Source organism: Panulirus ornatus, chromosome 10 (assembly GCF_036320965.1).
Source record: "Panulirus ornatus isolate Po-2019 chromosome 10, ASM3632096v1, whole genome shotgun sequence".
Lineage (NCBI taxonomy): Eukaryota > Metazoa > Arthropoda > Malacostraca > Decapoda > Palinuridae > Panulirus > Panulirus ornatus.
The window spans coordinates 50,408,035-50,428,368 of record NC_092233.1 but is presented as its reverse complement, the minus strand read 5'-3'; the positions used below and the strand labels follow the sequence as shown (position 1 = coordinate 50,428,368).

Sequence of the window (20,334 nt, the reverse complement as noted above, 5' to 3'; positions counted from 1 at the left end):
CTATCCCCAGGGATAATATATATATATATTACATATATATAGACATACACATACATATGCACATATACACATACACACATATACATATATATACATATGAAAAATGTAAGAAATAATTTAGAAAACTGAAACTTTTAGCTTGAAATGAAATGAAAAAATGAAAATATATATATATATATATATATATATATATATATATATATATATATATATATATATATATATTTTTTTTTTTTTTTTGCTTTGTCGCTGTCTCCCGCGTTTGCGAGGTAGCGCAAGGAAACAGACGAAAGAAATGGCCCAACCCACCCCCATACACATGTATATACATACGTCCACACACGCAAATATACATACCTACATAGCTTTCCATGGTTTACCCCAGACGCCTCACATGCCTTGATTCAATTCACTGACAGCACGTCAACCCCGGTATACCACATCGCTCCAATTCAATCTATTCCTTGCCCTCCTCTCACCCTCCTGCATGTTCAGGCCCCGATCACACAAAAGCTTTTTCAATCTATCTTTCCACCTCCAATTTGGTCTCCCTCTTCTCCTCGTTCCCTCCACCTCCGACACATATATTCTCTTGGTCAATCTTTCCTCACTCATTCTTTCCATGTGCCCGAACCATTTCAAAACACCCTCTTCTGCTCTCTCAACCACGCTCTTTTTATTTCCACACATCTCTCTTACCCTTATGTTACTTACTCGATCAAACCACCTCACACCACATATTGTCCTCAAACATCTCATTTCCAGCACATCCATCCTCCTGCGCACAACTCTATCCATAGCCCACGTCTCGCAACCACACAACATTGTTGGAACCACTATTCCTTCAAACATATCCATTTTTGCTTTCTGAGATAATGTTCTCGACTTCCACACATTCTTCAAGGCCCCCAGAATTTTCGCCCCCTCCCCCACCCTATGATCCACTTCCACTTCCATGGTTCCATCTGCTGCCAGATCCACTCCCAGATATCTAAAACACTTCACTTCCTCCAGTTTTTCTCCATTCAAACTCACCTCCCAATTGACTTGACCCTCAACCCTACTGTACCTAATAACCTTGCTCTTATTCACATTTACTCTTAACTTTCTTCTTTCACACACTTTACCAAACTCAGTCACCAGCTTCTGCAGTTTCTCACATGAATCAGCCACCAGCGCTGTATCATCAGCGAACAACAACTGACTCACTCCCAAGCTCTCTCATCCAAAACAGACTTCATACTTGCCCCTCTTTCCAAAACTCTTGCATTCACCTCCCTAACAACCCCATCAATAAACAAATTAAACAACCATGGAGACATCACACACCCCTGCCGCAAACCTACATTCACTGAGAACCAATCACTTTCCTCTCTTCCTACACGTACACATGCCTTACATCCTCGATAAAAACTTTTCACTGCTTCTAACAACTTGCCTCCAACACCATATATTCTTATTACCTTCCACAGAGCATCTCTATCAACTCTATCATATGCCTTCTCCAGATCCATAAATGCTACATACAAATCCATTTGCTTTTCTAAGTATTTCTCACATACATTCTTCAAAGCAAACACCTGATCCACACATCCTCTACCACTTCTGAAACCACACTGCTCTTCCCCAATCTGATGCTCTGTACATGCCTTCACCATCTCAATCAATATCCTCCCATATAATTTACCAGGAATACTCAACAAACTTATACCTCTGTAATTTGAGCACTCACTCTTATCCCCTTTGCCTTTATACAATGGCACTATGCATGCATTCCGCCAATCCTCAGGCACCTCACCATGAGTCATACATACATTAAATAACCTTACCAACCAGTCAACAATACAGTCACCCCCTTTTTTAATAAATTCCACTGCAATACCATCCAAACCTGCTGCCTTGCTGGCTTTCATCTTCCGCAAAGCTTTTACTACCTCTTCTCTGTTTACCAAATCATCTTCCCTAACCCTCTCACTTTGCACACCACCTCGACCAAAACACCCTATATCTGCCACTCTATCATCAAACACATTCAACAAACCTTAAAAATACTCACTCCATCTCCTTCTCACATCAACACTACTTGTTATCACCTCCCCATTTGCACCCTTCACTGAAGTTCCCATTTGCTCCCTTGTCTTACACACTTTATTTACCTCCTTCCATATATATATATATATATATATATATATATATATATAGAGTTGTGGGAGTATGTGATAGAATGTAAGAAATTAAATTCTCGATTAACATGGGTAAAACTGAAAGTTGATGGAGAGAGGTGGGTGATTATTGGTGCATATGCACCTGGGCATGAGAAGAAAGATCATGAGAGGCAAGTGTTTTGGGAGCTGCTGAATGAGTGTGTTAGTGGTTTTGATGCATGAGACCGGGTTATAGTGATGGGTGATTTGAATGCAAAGGTGAGTAATGTGGCAGTTGAGGGAATAATTGGTATACATGGGGTGTTCAGTGTTGTAAATGGAAAAAGGACTGATGATTGGGAATACCTGGTTTAAAAAGCGAGATATACATAAGTATACTTATGTAAGTAGGAGAGATGGCCAGAGAGCGTTATTGGATTACGTGTTAATTGACAGGCGTGCGAAAGAGAGACTTTTGGATGTTAATGTGCTGAGAGGTGCAACTGGAGGGATGTCTGATCATTATCTTGTGGAGGCTAAGGTGAAGATTTGTATGGGTTTTCAGAAAAGAAGAGTGAATGTTGGGGTGAAGAGGGTGGTGAGAGTAAGTGAGCTTGGGAAGGAGACCTGTGTGAGGGAGTACCAGGAGAGACTGAGTACAGAATGGAAAAAGGTGAGAACAATGGAAGTAAGGGGAGTGGGGGAGGAATGGGATGTATTTAGGGAATCAGTGATGGATTGCGCAAAAGATGCTTGTGGCATGAGAAGAGTGGGAGGTGGGTTGGTTAGAAAGGGTAGTGAGTGGTGGGATGAAGAAGTAAGAGTATTAGTGAAAGAGAAGAGAGAGGCATTTGGACGATTTTTGCAGGGAAAAAATGCAACTGAGTGGGAGATGTATAAAAGAAAGAGACAGGAGGTCAAGAGAAAGGTGCAAGAGGTGAAAAAAAGGGCAAATGAGAGTTGGGGTGAGAGAGTATCATTACATTTTAGGGAGAATAAAAAGATGTTCTGGAAGGAGGTAAATAAAGTGTGTAATACCATCCAAACCTGCTGCCTTGCTGGCTTTCATCTTCCGCAAAGCTTTCACTACCTCTTCTCTGTTTACCAAATCATTTTCCCTAACCCTCTCACTTTGCACACCACCTCGACCAAAACACCCTATATCTGCCACTCTATCATCAAACACATTCAACAAACCTTCAAAATACTCACTCCATCTCCTTCTCACATCACCACTACTTGTTATCACCTCCCCATTTGTGCCCTTCACTGAAGTTCCCATTTGCTCCCTTGTCTTACGCACTTTATTTACCTCCTTCCAGAACATCTTTTTATTCTCCCTAAAATTTAATGATACTCTCTCACCCCAACTCTCATTTGCCCTTTTTTTCACCTCTTGCACCTTTCTCTTGACCTCCTGTCTCTTTCTTTTATAGATCTCCCACTCAATTGCATTTTTTCCCTGCAAAAATCGTCCAAATGCCTCTCTCTTCTCTTTCACTAACGCGGGAAATGGCGAATAGTTTAAAAGAAAAAAAGAAAGATATATATATACATATCTATATATATATATATATATATATATATATATATATATATATATATATATATATATATATATATATATTTATATATATCCCACAAGTCCTGTTTCAGGAGCACTGCTACTCCTTCCCTTGCTCTTGTCCTCTCACTATCCCCTGACTTTACTCCCAAGACATTCCCAAACCACTCTTCCCCTTTACCCTTGAGCTTCGTTTCACTCAGAGCCAAAACATCCAGGTTCCTTTCCTCAAACATACTACCTATCTCTCCTTTTTTCACATCTTGGTTACATCCACATACATTTAGACACCCCAGTCTGAGCCTTCGAGGAGGATGAGCACTCCCCACGTGACTCCTTCTTTTGTTTCCCATTTTAGAAAGTTAAAAAAATACAAGGAGGGGGGGATTTCTGGCCCCCCGCTCCCGTCCCCTCTAGTCGCCTTCTACGACACGCGAGGAATGCGTGGGAAGTATTCTTTCACCCCTATCCCCAGGGATAATATATATATATTACATATATATATATATACATACACATACATACACACATATACAGACACACACATATACATATATATACATATGAAAAATGTAAGAAATAATTTAGAAAAGTGAAACTTCTAGCTTGAAATGAAATGAAAAAATGAATATATATATATATATATATATATATATATATATATATATATATATATATATATATTTCTTTCTTTTAAACTATTTGCTATTTCTCGCGTTACCAAGGCAGCGGTAAGAACAGAGGACTGGGCCTTTTTTGGAATATCCTCACCTGGCCCCCTCTGTTCCTTCTTTTGGAAAATTAAAAAAAAAAATGAGAGGGGAGGATTTCCAGCCCCCCGCTCCCTCCCCTTTTAGTCGCCTTCTACGACACGCAGGGAATATGTGGGAAGTATTCTTAATCCCCTATCCCCAGGAGACTTGTGTGAGGAAGTACCAGGAGAGACTGAGCACAGAATGGAAAAAGGTGAGAACAATGGAAGTAAGGGGAGTGGGGGAGGAATGGGATGTATTTAGGGAATCAGTGATGGATTGCGCAAAAGATGCTTGTGGCATGAGAAGAGTGGGAGGTGGGTTGATTAGAAAAGGTAGTGAGTGGTGGGATGAAGAAGTAAGTATTAGTGAAAGAGGCATTTGGACGATTTTTGCAGGGAAAAAATGCAATTGAGTGGGAGATGTATAAAAGAAAGAGACAGGAGGTCAAGAGAAAGGTGCAAGAGGTGAAAAAAAAGGGCAAATGAGAGTTGGGGTGAGAGAGTATCATTAAATTTTAGGGAGAATAAAAAGATGTTCTGGAAGGAGGTAAATAAAGTGCGTAAGACAAGGGAGCAAATGGGAACTTCAGTGAAGGGCGCAAATGGGGAGGTGATAACAAGTAGTGGTGATGTGAGAGGGAGATGGAGTGAGTATTTTGAAGGTTTGTTGAATGTGTTTGATGATAGAGTGGCAGATATTTGGTGTTTTGGTCGAGGTGGTGTGCAAAGTGAGAGGGTTAGGGAAAATGATTTGGTAAACAGAGAAGAGGTAGTAAAAGCTTTGCGGAAGATGAAAGCCGGCAAGGCAGCAGGTTTGGATGGTATTGCAGTGGAATTTGTTAAAAAAGGGGGTGACTGTATTGTTGACTGGTTGGTAAGGTTATTTAATGTATGTATGACTCATGGTGAGGTGCCTGAGGATTGGTGGAATGCGTGCATAGTGCCATTGTACAAAGGCAAAGGGGATAAGAGTGAGTGCTCAAATTACAGAGTATATAGTATAAGTTTGTTGAGTATTCCTGGTAAATTATATGAAAGGGTATTGATATATATATATATATATATATATATATATATATATATATATATATATATACATACATTTTTCTCAGTCTACCCCGTTTGCGAGGTAGCGCAAGGAAACAGACGAAAGAAATGTGAAAACGCACCCCCATACACATGCATATACATACACGTCCACACACGCAAATATACATACCTACACAGCTTTCCATGATTTACCTCCGATGCTTCACATGCCCTGATTCAATCCACTCACAGCACGTCAACCCCGTTATAGCACATCAATTCAATTCACTCTATTCCTTGCCCTCCTTTCACCCTCCTGCATGTTCAGGCCCCGATCACACAAAATCATTTTCACTCCATCTTTTCACCTCCAATTTGGTCTCCCACTTTTCCTCATTGCCTCCACCTCTGACAAATATATCCTCTTGGTCAATCTTTCCTCACTCATCTCTCCATGTACCCAAACCATTTCAAAACACCCTCTTTTCCTCTCTCAACCACGCTCTTTTCATTTCCACACATCTCTCTTACCCTTACGTTACTTACTCGATCAAACCACCTCACACCACACATTGTCCTCAAACATCTCATTTCCAGCACATCCATCCTCCTGCACACAACTCTATCCATAGCCCAAGCCTCGCAACCATACAACATTGTTGGAACCACTATTCCTTCAAACATACCCATTTTTGCTTTCCCGAAATAATGTTCTCGACTTCCACACATTCTTCAAGGCTCCCAGGATTTCCGCCCCCTCCCCCACCCTATGATCCACTTCCGCTTCCATGGTTCCATCCGCTGCCAGATCCACTCCCAGATATCTAAAACACTTTACTTCCTCCAGTTTTTCTCCATTCATACTTACCTCCCAACTGACTTGACGCTCAACCCTACTGTACCTAATAACCTTGCTCTTATTCACATTCACTCTTAACTTTCTTCTTTCACACACTTTACCAAACTCAGTCACCAGCTTCTGCAGTTTCTTACATGAATCAGCCACCAGCGCTCTATCATCAACGAACAACAACTGACTCACTTCCCAAGCTCTCTCATCCACAACACACTGCATACTTGCCCCTTTCTCCAAAACTCTTGCATTCACCTCCCTAACAACCCCATCCATAAATAAATTAAACAACCATGGAGACATCACACACCCCTGCCGCAAACCTACATTCACTGAGAACCAATCACTTTCCTCTCTTCCTACACACACACATGCCTTACATCCTCGATAAAAACTTTTCACTGCTTTTAACAACATCATATATTCTTAAAACCTTCCACAGTGCATCTCTATCAACTCTATCATATGCCTTCTCCAGATCCATAAATGCTACATACAAATCCGTTTGTTTTTCTAAGTATTTCTCACATACATTCTTCAAAGCAAACACATGATCCACACATCCTCTACCACTTCTGAAACCACACTGCTCTTCCCCAATCTGATGCTCTGTACATGCCTTCACCCTCTCAATCAATACCCTCCCATATAATTTACCAGGAATACTCAACAAACTTATACCTCTGTAATTTGAGCACTTACTCTTATCTCCTTTGCCTTTATACAATGGCACTATGCAAGCACTCCGCCAATCCTCAGGCACCTCACCATGAATCATACATACATTAAATAACCTTACCAACCAGTGAACAATACAGTCACCCCTTTTTTAATAAATTCCACTGCAATACCATCCAAACCTGCTGGCTTGCTGGCTTTCATCTTCCGCAAAGCTTTCACTACCTCTTCTCTGTTTACCAAATCATTTTCCCTAACCCTCTCACTTTGCACAGCACCTCGACCAAAACACCCTATATCTGCCACTCTATCATCAAACACATTCAACAAACCTTCAAAATACTCACTCCATCTCCTTCTCACATCACCACTACTTGTTATCACCTCCCCATTAGCCCCCTTCACTGAAGTTCCCATTTGCTCCCTTGTCTCACGCACTTTATTTACCTCCTTCCAAAACATCTTTTTATTCTCCCTGAAATTTAATGATACTCTCTCACCCCAACTCTCATTTGCCCTCTTTTTCACCTCTTGCACCTTTCTCTTGACCTCCTGCTTCTCCCACTCATTTTCGTTTGTTCCCTGCAAAAATCATCCAAATGCCTCTCTCTTCTCTTTCACTAATAATCTTACTTCTTCATCCCACCACTCACTACCTTTTCTAATCAACCCACCTCCCACGCTTCTCATGGCACAAGCATCTTTTGCGCAAGCCATCACAGCTTCCCTAAATACTTCCCATTCCTCCCCCACTCCCCTTACCTCCTTTGTTCTCACCTTTTTCCATTCTGTATTCAGTCTCTCCTGGTACTTCCTCACACAAGTCTCCTTCCCAAGCTCACTTACTCTCACCACTCTCTTCACCCCAACATTCTCTCTTCTTTTCTGAAAACCCCCACAAACCTTCACCTTCGCCTCCACAAGATAATGATCAGACATCCCTTCAGTTGCACCTCTCAGCACATTAACATCCAAAAGTCTCTCTTTCGTGCGTCTATCCATTAACACATAATCCAATAACGCTCTCTGGCCATCTCTCCTACTTACATACGTATACTTATGTATATCTCGCTTTTTAAACCAGGTATTCCCAATCACCAGTCCTTTTTCAGCACATAAATCTACAAGCTCTTCACCATTTCCATTTACAACACTGAACACTCCATGTATACCAATTATTCCCTCAACTGCCACATTACTCACCTTTGCATTCAAATCACCCATCACTATAACCCGGTCTTGTGCATCAAAACCACTAACACACTCATTCAACTGCTCCCAAAATATTTGCCTCTCATGATCTTTCTTCTCATTCTTCTCATAATATATATTATTATTATTATTATTATTATTTTCTATTTTTATAATAATAATAATAAAAAAAAAATATATATATATATATATATATATATATATATATATATATATATATATATATCTTTTTTCTTTTCTTTCAAACTATTCGCCATTTCCCGCATTAGCGAGGTAGCGTTAAGAACAGAGGACTGGGCCTTGGAGGGAATATCCTCACCTGGCCCCCTTCTCTGTTCCTTGTTTTGGAAAAAAAAAAAAAAAAAAAAAAAAAAAAAAAAAGAGAGGGGAAGATTTCCAGCCCCCCGCTCCCTCCCCTTTTAGTCGCCTTCTACGACACGCAGGGAATACGTGGGAAGTATTCTTTCTCCCCTATCCCCAGGGATATATATATATATATATATATATATTCGTGTATAGTTCGAGTTCTTAAGACCGAATGTTTAGGAAAAAAATTAGAGGTCGACCTATACATGGGTAATAGTTTCGTTAGGTTGAAATCCATGCATGATGGGAGGGACTAAGAAGTGGATTATGAACATAGGAAATTCAATAACCTTGTCATCATGTTCTTGTGGAAGACGCAGTGATATTTTCCTTCTCCATCTCAATACAAAATCATTTTTTTTTTTTATAAATCTTGTGCACCAAGCATGGCTCGCCTTATAATCTGTGATGCCTTATTTCCTCTTTAGTTTCAGGGCAAATTTCAAATTGATCCTCGGGACACATCATATTCATTCTGTCGGTTTTCATTGTCAGACATACTTTGCCATTTCAACTTCCAACTGTGGGCACTTGTCACACTTTCCTCTGATAGCAAATTTGTCTTTAGACATATGCATAAGTTATGCAGAGAGGTTTCTCCAGTCTCCATATATATATATATATATATATATATCCCTTGCCTCAGAAAAAAGCTCTATGTAGCTCTGCAGCAAAAATATTTAGAGTAGATCCTGTCAATGAGTTAAATATCACTGGAGTCAAAACGATGTTAAGAACCGTACACCATTCAGAATAGAGATATACATTATCTAAAGGGAGTATAGTAAAAAGATGCAGAGGAAAAGAGAAGTCAGGAAATATGTACCAATAATTTTGCAAAAGAGTAATGGATATATAGAACAAACTAAATATAGTAGTGCTGCTGGCACTTAGAACTTCGAGACTGTTTACAGTTGCAAATTTGATTTAAAAATGGGAGCTTACGACTGTAAATCTCTCTCCTCGTATACACAACCAAGTAATTACTTACAGGATATTACAAACAATATGAAACACAATCAGCAAATTATTCATATGCAAAAAGAGAATGAACAGTTCCTGAAGTGAGGTAACCAGCTTGTTTAGTAAAAAAAGAAAAAGGTAAAGCAAGGCAATAAAAATAAAGAGATGGTCATTTTGTTAAGAGTGTTCATATAAACAAAATATGAGGTACTATTCAAGGGGGATGCAGTGTAAATCTGGCCTCCATAATAGAACCACGAACTACAGAACTGATTCTGTTGGAAGAAACCTGCTATTTAGGAATGCCACATACTACTTCTTATGGTACTGTTTTTGAATTTCGACATCCCTATAGTATTTCTAATAATAGGGTTTCCTGGATGACTAGGTCTATGAAGTTCACTATCTACTTTTATTCTTCTTGATACAATTAATAACTTAAATGCAAGCATCAATTACCTACTTTACTCATGTAACTCAAAATATATCTTATACTTTACTTCTGGGTCTCTGGTGCTACAATGAAACTGATAAGTGCTGAGATGAATAAAGTGAAAGTAAATACTCTTCATCACCAAACTTTTACTGTGAATAACAGTTAAAAAGATTAATAAACAAATGAAAGATCATTTTCCATACAGTAAAATGGTGAGGTTTTTGATGGCATAATAGCCAAAGTGAAATAGCATCTTGAAACAATAGTTCTGTGAGAGGGTAAATAATCTTGCTGACAAGTCTTTATAAAACTTATTCAGTCACCACCCTTCTTAACAAGTGAGCATGGGACGTAGACTATACTAATTAGAGTTTCTACAGAACTTCTAAGATAGCTACCTTTCCTAACATAAGGTGAAGTGATTCTTATTTAGAAGATATATGGAAAATAATAATATGGACTACTACTGTAAGAAGAGCCTTTTTACACTTTGATAAATTTTCCTTTCACAAAACAGTATAACATATAAAATGTGCAAATCGATTTTTTCTAGAAAAATTATGCAAAAATGTCATTAGTTGCATGAAAGATAGAAAAATTCAGTTGAATAATAATACCATACAGAATCTATCCAGTAACAAAAAATATTATAAATAGCAAGCCTTATAATACCTGTTTCCAATATCTTATATAATCAGATAATGAAGATTTATGATATGATTGCCAACTAATGACCTTATACTCTGAAACAGCAAGTGCATGCATGTACCAACTCAGTCATATGAGAAACTATATCAATTTCAAAGTCATACAACTTTTGTTTCTTATGATGAATCCAATAGCTATAAAATATCTATTTCCTACAATGCAATTTATGATAAAAAGGATTTCAAGCACTATGTAAATCATAAATTTGTTATGCATTTCAGAAAATAAAAGGTACTTCGGAAAAAAAATATATAAAGTACCAAAAGTGTACTGTTTATATAGTGCTTGATTCTTATTGTTTGGCAACTTTGTAAAATGTAAATTCTTCAAAAGATTTGGTTCTACTTCTTAATGTATCTTAATGATTTTCAAAATCACCAAACTTTTAAGAGCTCTCCCTATTATCATTCTTCATAAACTGCACTGGATTACATGGGTAAAATATTACCAGTTCCTTATTTGCATGTTTAGTTCTACAAGATTCTTTCTATGTATTTGTCTTGCACTAATCAGTGATATGCTGTTTCAGAATACGTGAAGTAAACTTGAAAGTGGTGCAAGAACAAGCAACAAAGTTGGTGTTGCAGGTTTGGTGGGCAGTTGTATTATTTCCTGATGTGTGTTTTCTCTACTAACGGCCTCCATACTAACCCCTTATTCTCCCACCGTTCCTTCTCGAAGCCCTTGTGAATGGACTGAGCTATCGAGGATTCCATCAGGTCCACATATCGAACCACCATTGGAGCAAATGTCTCTCTTAGGTGTTGGTGAAATCGTCCGTTTTTCAGGTTGTCTGTTTTGAGAAGAGAAAAGATTAATATTAGCTTATGATATTATACTTCATAAAATCATCACTGAAATCAGAAATGAAAAGTGAATATGAATATAGTCTAACCAAGTAACCACTCCCTGATGATGCTCCATGTTTCAGGAATATTGTTATTCTCAATTCTGTAAGAAAAATGAGGATCAGAATGAAATTACTTTGATCTAGGGTGGCTGTGTGTGAAACAGCAAATATGAGTGAAAGGAGAAGAATGGAAAAGATACGAACATGTAGAAATGAGGAGGCTCAAAAAGCCATTGAAGGATATAAGAACTAAGAAAGAGAGTTGCTAGAAATATGTAAAGCACCTCTTCTGTGGGGCTTCCAAAGTGCTCAGAAAGCCAGACACCTCTACCAGGAAGGACCTAAGGATATGAAGTTTGTTGTTGTAAGTTTGTGTATATATAGTGAGAGCAGCACAACTGAAAAATAGATGTTCAACATCTTCAGTGTGCAAGTTGCATCTTGGACATGAGAAGTATTGTGATATGTCAAAATGATATTCATAATGTTGGAAAGATGGGCCAAATCCAGAGTGCAAACAAAGATAGTGTAATTTGTGTGTGTCTAGAGCATTGTCGTAGGTGGGTGTAAGTCTGGTGGAGTGGAATTTAAGAGTGGGTTGGGGTGTGGTTATTGAACCCTCTCACCACATGAGATTACATGAGTAGTTCCTAAAATGAGTCTAAGTCATCAAAATCTGAAAATTGATATGTGAAATGTTATTACTTTTCCAGTTTGAAAGGACTCTAAATTTTCATATCTGACACCATTATTCCTTGAAAACATTATTCAAAACTGAAAATTGTGCTTTTAACCAGAAAAATGAAAAATAAAATATTTCTTGGAGTGGAAAATGCATATACAGGAACTGATGTAGATAAAATAAGGCTAAAATCAATTGAAAAGCATTGTTCTTGCCTGATAAGAAAAGTATACCTGCATAAAAAAGAATCCATAAATTGATTGAAAATTCAGTAGAAACAGTGGATTCAATCTAGAGTATGACAAACAAAACATTATATTAATGCATTTATTATTCTGGCAAACATATAGAGCTTAGAACATACATACAACAGATGATTTATGTACAAAGGCAAGTTTTTTAACAAGAATTATTTTCAACATTCGGGGAAACTATGATGTCAATTTACCCTTATACTAACCCATGCTTTTTACTCTGTACCGGGAAGGTAAAACTGAGCAAACAACATCATTAGGTTTGGTATTTTTGTTCCTAAACTGTTTTATGAAATACCATCAGGTCAACCTTCTCTCTAAAGGCATAGAAACCTCATGCTTCCATATGTTAGCAAAGATTATGTGTAGCAATTGGTTCATGGACAGAGAAAGGTATCACTAACCACAGAAAAGGGAAATAATTTTCGACAGTCATGGAACACTTGCTTTACATGAAAAAAGGTAATTAATATTCTATCAATTGCAGTTGCTTTCCACAGTGGAAAGGTTAATGCTTGTTGGGTCATTTCAGTACAAATGTTTTTTTCCAATGTTGCATTTGCTGTGAGATGAGGGATCTGAAATATAGGCTGCTAAAGTGTGAGGCAGAGATGAGTTTTATATTTCTGAATAGAAGTTGGTGACTAGTTATGTCTGTGTGAGAGGAGCCTACAGTTATTGCAAAAAATTGCATTGAGTGTTACTGGATTCTTAAGCAGCAGAGGATCAAAGGAAGAAGCTAAATGTAAAAATTGTGACTGTCAACAGAGTACAAAAGTTTAAAAATCTGTATGACAGCAGAGAAAGTTCAAGAGATGGGGCTCCATAAGAAGTCCCTGTAATTTAAAAACATTTGCTTTCAAATACAGGATGAACCTCCCTAAGATGGCAACCTTGGGATCTGAGTGATGCAAGATTAGAGAATTTTCCAGTTCATAGGTAATCCCATGGAAAAAATCAACTTACATATCCTAAACATCATACTAATAAAGGTAAAAGAAAATCATGATATATATCTTAACTCAGCCTTCTTCCCCAAGAGTACCTTGTAACCATATTAGACTTCAAGTGCACTCAGGCAGACTACCACATCCAATGGTCAAGACCATGGGTCATAAACAGTAATGATGTGTGCACCTTTATGTGAAGAAGGTGCAGGGCAACCGAGGGGTAAATGCTCATTGTCTTCTTTATGTTAGTTGCATCAAGGGCATGAAGGGTCTTGGGATATATTGAAATGGAGTTTGTACTGTTGTAGTGATGGGTCATGTCCAGAGTGTAAGCAGAAAAATATAACACGTCTCTCTGGGGATTATTGTTTTTGTTGAATGTGTTTGATGATAGAGTGGCAGATATAGGGAGTTTTGGTCGAGGTGGTGTGCAAAGTGAGAGGGTTAGGGAAAATGATTTGGTAAACAGAGAAGAGGTAGTAAAAGCTTTGCGGAAGATGAAACCCGGCAAGGCAGCAGGTTTGGAGGGTATTGCAGTGGAATCTATTAAAAAAGGGATGACTGTATTATTGACTGGTTGGTAAGGTTATTTAATGTATGTATGACTCATGGTGAGGTGCCTGAGGATTGGCGGAATGCGTGCACAGTGCCATTGTACAAAGGCAAAGGGGATAAGAGTGAGTGCTCAAATTACAGAGGTATAAGTTTGTTGAGTATTCCTGGTAAATTATATGGGAGGGTATTGATTGAGAGGGTGAAGGCATGTACAGAGCATCAGATTGGGGAAGAGCAGTGTGGTTTCAGAAGTGGTAGGGGATGTGTGGATCAAGTGTTTGCTTTGAAGAATGTATGTGAGAAATACTTAGAAAAGCAAATGGATTTGTATGTAGCATTTATGGATCTGGAGAAGGTATATGATAGAGTTGATAGAGATGCTCTGTGGAAGGTATTAAGAATATATGGTGTGGGAGGCAAGTTGTTAGAAGCAGTGAAAAGTTTTTATTGAGGATGTAAGGCATGTGTACGTGTAAGAAGAGAGGAAAGTGATTGGTTCTCAGTGAATGTAGGTTTGCGGCAGGGGCGTGTGATGTCTCCATGGTTGTTTAATTTGTTTATGGATGGGGTTGTTAGGGAGGTGAATGCAAGAGTTTTGGAAAGAGGGTTGTGGATGAGAGAGCTTGGGAAGTGAGTCAGTTGTTCGCTGATGATACAGCGCTGGTGGCTGATTCATGTGAGAAACTGCAGAAGCTGTTGACTGAGTTTGGTAAAGTGTGTGAAAGAAGAAAGTTAAGAGTAAATGTGAATAAGAGCAAGGGTATTAGGTACAGTAGGGTTGAGGGTCAAGTCAATTGGGAGGTAAGTTTGAATGGACAAAAACTGGAGGAAGTAAAGTGTTTTAGATATCTGGGAGTGGATCTGGCAGCGGATGGAACCATGGAAGCGGAAGTGAATCATAGGGTGGGGGAGGGGGTGAAAATCCTGGGAGCCTTGAAGAATGTGTGGAAGTCGAGAGTGTTATCTCGGAAACCAAAATTGGGTATGTTTAAAGGAATAGTGGTTCCAACAATGTTGTATGGTTGCGAGGCGTGGGCTATGGATAGAGTTGTGCGCAGGAGGGTGGATGTGCTGGAAATGATATGTTTGAGGACAATGTGTGGTGTGAGGTGGTTTGATCGAGTAAGTAATGTAAGGGTAAGAGAGATGTGTGGAAATAAAAAGAGCGTGGTTGGGAGAGCAGAAGAGGGTGTTTTGAAATGGTTTGGTCACATGGAGAGAATGAGTGAGGAAAGACTGACCAAGAGGATATATGTGTCAGAGGTGGAGGGAACGAGGAGAAGTGGGAGACCAAATTGGAGGTGGAAAGATGGAGTGAAAAAGATTTTGAGTGATCGGGGCCTGAACATGCAGGAGGGTGAAAGGTGGGCAAGGAATAGAGTGAATTGGATCGATGTGGTATACTGGGGTTGACGTGCTATCAGTGGATTGAATCAGGGTATGTGAAGCGTCTGGGCTAAACCATGGAAAGTTGTGTGGGGCCTGGATGTGGAAAGAGAGCTGTGGTTTCGGGCATTATTGCATGACAGCTAGAGACTGAGTGTGAACAAATGGGGCCTTTGTTTGTCTTTTCCTAATGCTACCTTGCACACATGAGGGGGGGAGGGGGATGGTATTCCATGTGTGGCGAGGTGGCAATGGGAATGAATAAAGGCAGACAGTGTGAATTGTGTGCATGGGTATATATGTATGTGTCTGTGTGTGTATATATATGTGTACATTGAGATGTATAGGTATGTATATTTGCGTGTGTGGACGTGTATAGATATACATGTGTATGGGGGTGGGTTGGGCCATTTCTTTCGTCTGTTTCGTTGCTCTACCTTGAAAACGCGGGAGACAGCGACAAAGCAAAATAAATAGAATATTTTTTTTCTTTTTTTTTTTTTGCTTTGTTGCTGTCTCCCGCGTTTGCGAGGTAGCGCAAGGAAACAAATGAAAGAAATGGCCCAACCCACCCCCATACACATGTATATACATACGTCCACACACGCAAATATACATACCTACACACCTTTCCATGATTTACCCCAGACGCTTCACATGCCCTGATTTAATCCACTGACAGCACGTCAACCCCGGTATACCACATCGATCCAATTCACTCTATTCCTTGCCCTCCTTTCACCCTCCTGCATGTTCAGGCCCCGATCACACAAAATCTTTTTCACTCCATCTTTCCACCTCCAATTTGGTCTCCCACTTCTCGTTCCCTCCACCTCCGACACATATATCCTCTTGGTCAATCTTTCCTCACTCATTCTCTCCATGTGCCCAAACCATTTCAAAACACCCTCTTCTGCTTTCTCAACCACGCTCTTTTTATTTCCACACATCTCTCTTACCCTTACGTTACTTACTCGATCAAACCACCTCACACCCACATTGTCCTCAAACATCTCATTTCCAGCACATCCATCCTCCTGCGCACAACTCTATCCATAGCCAATGCCTCGCAACCATACAACATTGTTGGTACCACTATTCCTTCAAACATACCCATTTTTGCTTCCCGAGATAATGTTCTCGACTTCCACACATTCTTCAAGGCCCCCAGAATTTTCGCCCCCTCCCCCATCCTATGATCCACTTCCGCTTCCATGGTTCCATCCGCTGCCAGATCCACTCCCAGATATCTAAAACACTTTACTTCCTCCAGTTTTTCTCCATTCAAACTTACCTCCCAATTGACTTGACCCTCAACCCTACTGTACCTAATAACCTTGCTCTTATTCACATTTACTCTTAACTTTCTTCTTTCACACACTTTACCAAGTTGTGTCATCCTCGGTATATGAATATATATATCTTGTGGAGGCAAAGGTGAAGGTTTCCTGAGGTTTTCAGAAAAGAAGAGAGAATGTTGGGGTGAAAAGAGTGGTGAGAGTAACTGAGCTTGGGAAAGAGACTTGTGTGAGGAAGTACCATGAGAGACTGAGTACAGAATGGTAAAAGGTGAGAACAAAGGACGTAAGGGGAGTGGGGAAGGAATGGGATGTATTTAAGGAAGCAGTGATGGCTTACGCTATGGATGCTTGTGGCATGAGAAGCGTGGGAGTTGGGCAGAATAGAAAAGGTAGTGAGTGGTGGGATGAAGAGGTAAGATTATTAGTGAAAGAGAACAGAGAGGCATTTAGACGATTTTTACAGGGAAATAATGCAAATGACAGGGAGATGTATAAAAGAAAGAGGCAGGAGGTTAAGAGAAAGGTGCAAGAGGTGAAAAAGAGGGCAAATGAGAGTTGGGGTGAGAGAGTATCATTAAATTTTAGAGAAAATAAAAAGATGTTTTGGAAGGAGGTAAATAAAGTGTAAAAGACAAGGGAGCAAATAGGAACTTCAGTAAAGGGGGCTAATGAGAAGGTGATACAAATTAGTGGTAATGTGAGAAGGAGATGGAATGAGTATTTAGAAGGTTTGTTAAATGTGTTTCATGTTAGAGTGGGAGATATAAGGTGTTTTGGTCGAGGTGGTGTGCAAAGTGAGAGGGTTAGGGAGAATGATTTGGTGAACAGAGAAGAGGTAGTAAAAGCTTTGTGGAAGATGAAAGCCAACAAGGCAGCGGGTTTGGATGGTACTGCATTGGAATTTATTAAAAAAGGGGGTGACTGTATTGTTGATTGGTTGGTGAGGTTATTTGATGTATGTATGACTCATGGTGAGGGGCATGAGGATTGGCGGAATGCTTGAATAGTGCCATTGTACAAAGGCAAAGGGGATAAGAGTGAGTGCTCAAATTACAGAGGTATAAGTTTGTTGACTATTCCTGGGAATCATATGGGAGGGTATTGATTGAGAGGGTGAAGGCATGTACAGAGCATCAGATTGGGGAAGAGCAATGTGGTCTCAGAAGTGGTGGAGGATGTGTGGATCATGTGTCTGCTTTGAAGAATGTATGTGAGAAATACTTAGAAAAGCAAATGGATTTGTATGTAGCATTTATGGATCTGGAGAAGGTATATGACAGTTGATAGAGACGCTCTGTGGAACGTACTAAGAATATTTGGTGTGGGAGGCAAGTTGTTAGAAGCAGTGAAAACTTTTTTTTGAGGATGTAAGGCATGTGTACGTGTAGGAAGAGAGGAAAGTGATTGGTTCTCGTTGAATGTTGCTTTGAGCAGGGGTTTGTGGTGTCTTCATGGTTCTTTAATTTGTTTATGGATGGAGTTGTTAGTGAGGTGAACACATGAGTTTTGGAAAGAGAGGCAAGTATGCACTCTGTTGTGGATGAGAGAGCTTGGGAAGTGAGTCACTTGTTATTTGCCGACGATACAGCACTGGTGGCTGATTCATGTGAGAAACTGCAGAAGCTGGTGACTGAGTTTGGTAAAGTGTGTGAAAGAAGAAAGCTGAGAGTAAAGGTGAATAAGAGCAAGGTTATTAGGTACAGTAGGGTTGAGGGACAAGTCAATTGGGAGGTAAGTTTGAATGGAGAAAAACTGGAGGAAGTGAAGTGTTTTAGATATCTGGGAGTGGATTTGGCAGCAGATGGAACCATGTAAGCGGAAGGGAATCATAGGGTGGGGGAGGGGGGCAAAAGTTCTGGGAGCGTTGAAGAATGTGGGGAAGTCAAGAACATTATCTCGAAAAGCAAAAATGGGTATGTTTGAAGGAATAGTGGTTCCAACAATGCTTTATGGTTGCAAGGCATGGGCTATAGATAGAGTTGTGCGGACTAGGGTGGATGTGCTGGAAATGAGATGTTTGAGGACAATATGTGGTGTGAGGTGGTTTGATTGAGTAAGTAATAATAGGGTAAGAGAGATGTGTGGTAATAAAAAGAGTGTGGTTGAGAGATCAGAAGAGGGTGTTTTGAAATGGTTTGGTCACATGTAGAGAATGAGTGAGGAAAGATTGACAAAGAGGATATATGTGTCAGGGGTGGAGGGAACAAGGAGAAGTGGGAGACCAAATTGGGGGTTGGAAAGATGTTGTGAAAAAGATTTTGAGTGATCGGGGCCTGAACATGCAGGAGTGTGAAAGGCATGCAAGGAATAGAGTGAATTGGAACGATGTGGTATACAGGGGTCGACGTGCTGTCAATGGATTGAACTAGGGCATGTGAAGCGTCTGGGGTAAACCATGGAAAGTCCTGTGGGGCCTGGATGTGGAAAGGGAGCTTGGTTTTGGTGCATCATACATGACAGCTAGAGACTGAGTGTGAACGAATGTGGCCTTTGTCTTTTCCTAGCACTACCTCGTGCACATGCAGGGATAGGGGGTTGTTATTTCATGTGTGGCGGGGTGGCGATGGGAATGAATAAACCAGACAGTGTGAATTATGTACATGTGTATATATGTCTGTGTGTGTATATATATGCATATGTTGAGATGTATAGGTATGTATATTTGCATGTGTGGACGTGAATGTATATACATGTGTATGAAGGTGGGTTGGGCCATTCTTTCATCAGTTTCCTTGCGCTACCTCACTAACACGGGAGACAGCAAAAAAGTAAAATAAACAAATAAATAAATGTTTGTGCGTTCTATAGAGGTGCACATTCATATGCGCTTTATTCGTATTCACATACATCCGCGTTATACAGGTAGGTTCAGTAAAATGCTATCTGCTGGCTATGTGCACCAGTTGGGAAATAACCGGTGTAGACCCCATTGCTCACCAATGTGAGACGAAGAGTTTTCCAGTACATAGTATTCGAATAGTTATTTCCTATTAGCCAGACCCATAACCTAGCAGTTACATTCCCGCCTCTTACACAGGGGTTCCGGGTTTGATCCTGGCTGTTAGAGGTTTGTATGATATATATATATATATATATATATATATATATATATATATATATATATATATATATATATATATATATTTTTTTTTTTTTTTTTTTTTTTATACTTTGTCGCTGTCTCCCGCGTTTGCGAGGTAGCGCAAGGAAACAGACGAAAGAAATGGCCCAACCCACCCCCCATACACATGTACATACACACGTCCACACACGCAAATATACATACCTACACAGCTTTCCATGGTTTACCCCAGACGCTTCACATGCCTTGATTCACTCCACTGACAGCACGTCAACCCCTGTATACCACATCGCTCCAATTCACTCTATTCCTTGCCCTCCTTTCACCCTCCTGCATGTTCAGGCCCCGATCACACAAAATCTTTTTCACTCCATCTTTCCACCTCCAATTTGGTCTCCCTCTTCTCCTCGTTCCCTCCACCTCCGACACATATATCCTCTTGGTCAATCTTTCCTCACTCATTCTCTCCATGTGCCCAAACCATTTCAAAACACCCTCTTCTGCTCTCTCAACCACGCTCTTTTTATTTCCACACATCTCTCTTACCCTTACGTTACTTACTCGATC

General features: G+C 39.8%; 1 protein-coding gene across 3 annotated transcripts in view; it reads right to left on the bottom strand.

Moving 5' to 3' along the window:
* The window catches only part of LOC139750941 (calcium-dependent secretion activator-like), a 553,650-nt gene that overhangs the window by 412,382 nt on the left and 120,934 nt on the right, over positions 1-20,334 (bottom strand). For all 3 annotated transcript variants that reach the window (XR_011713253.1, XM_071665864.1, XM_071665865.1), the window contains exon 4: positions 11,359-11,500. Coding sequence is in view for 2 of the 3 variants with exons in the window: in XM_071665864.1 (XP_071521965.1) it covers positions 11,359-11,500 (142 nt within the window). In the remaining variant the exon portion in view is untranslated. The remainder of the gene's footprint in view (positions 1-11,358; positions 11,501-20,334) is intronic.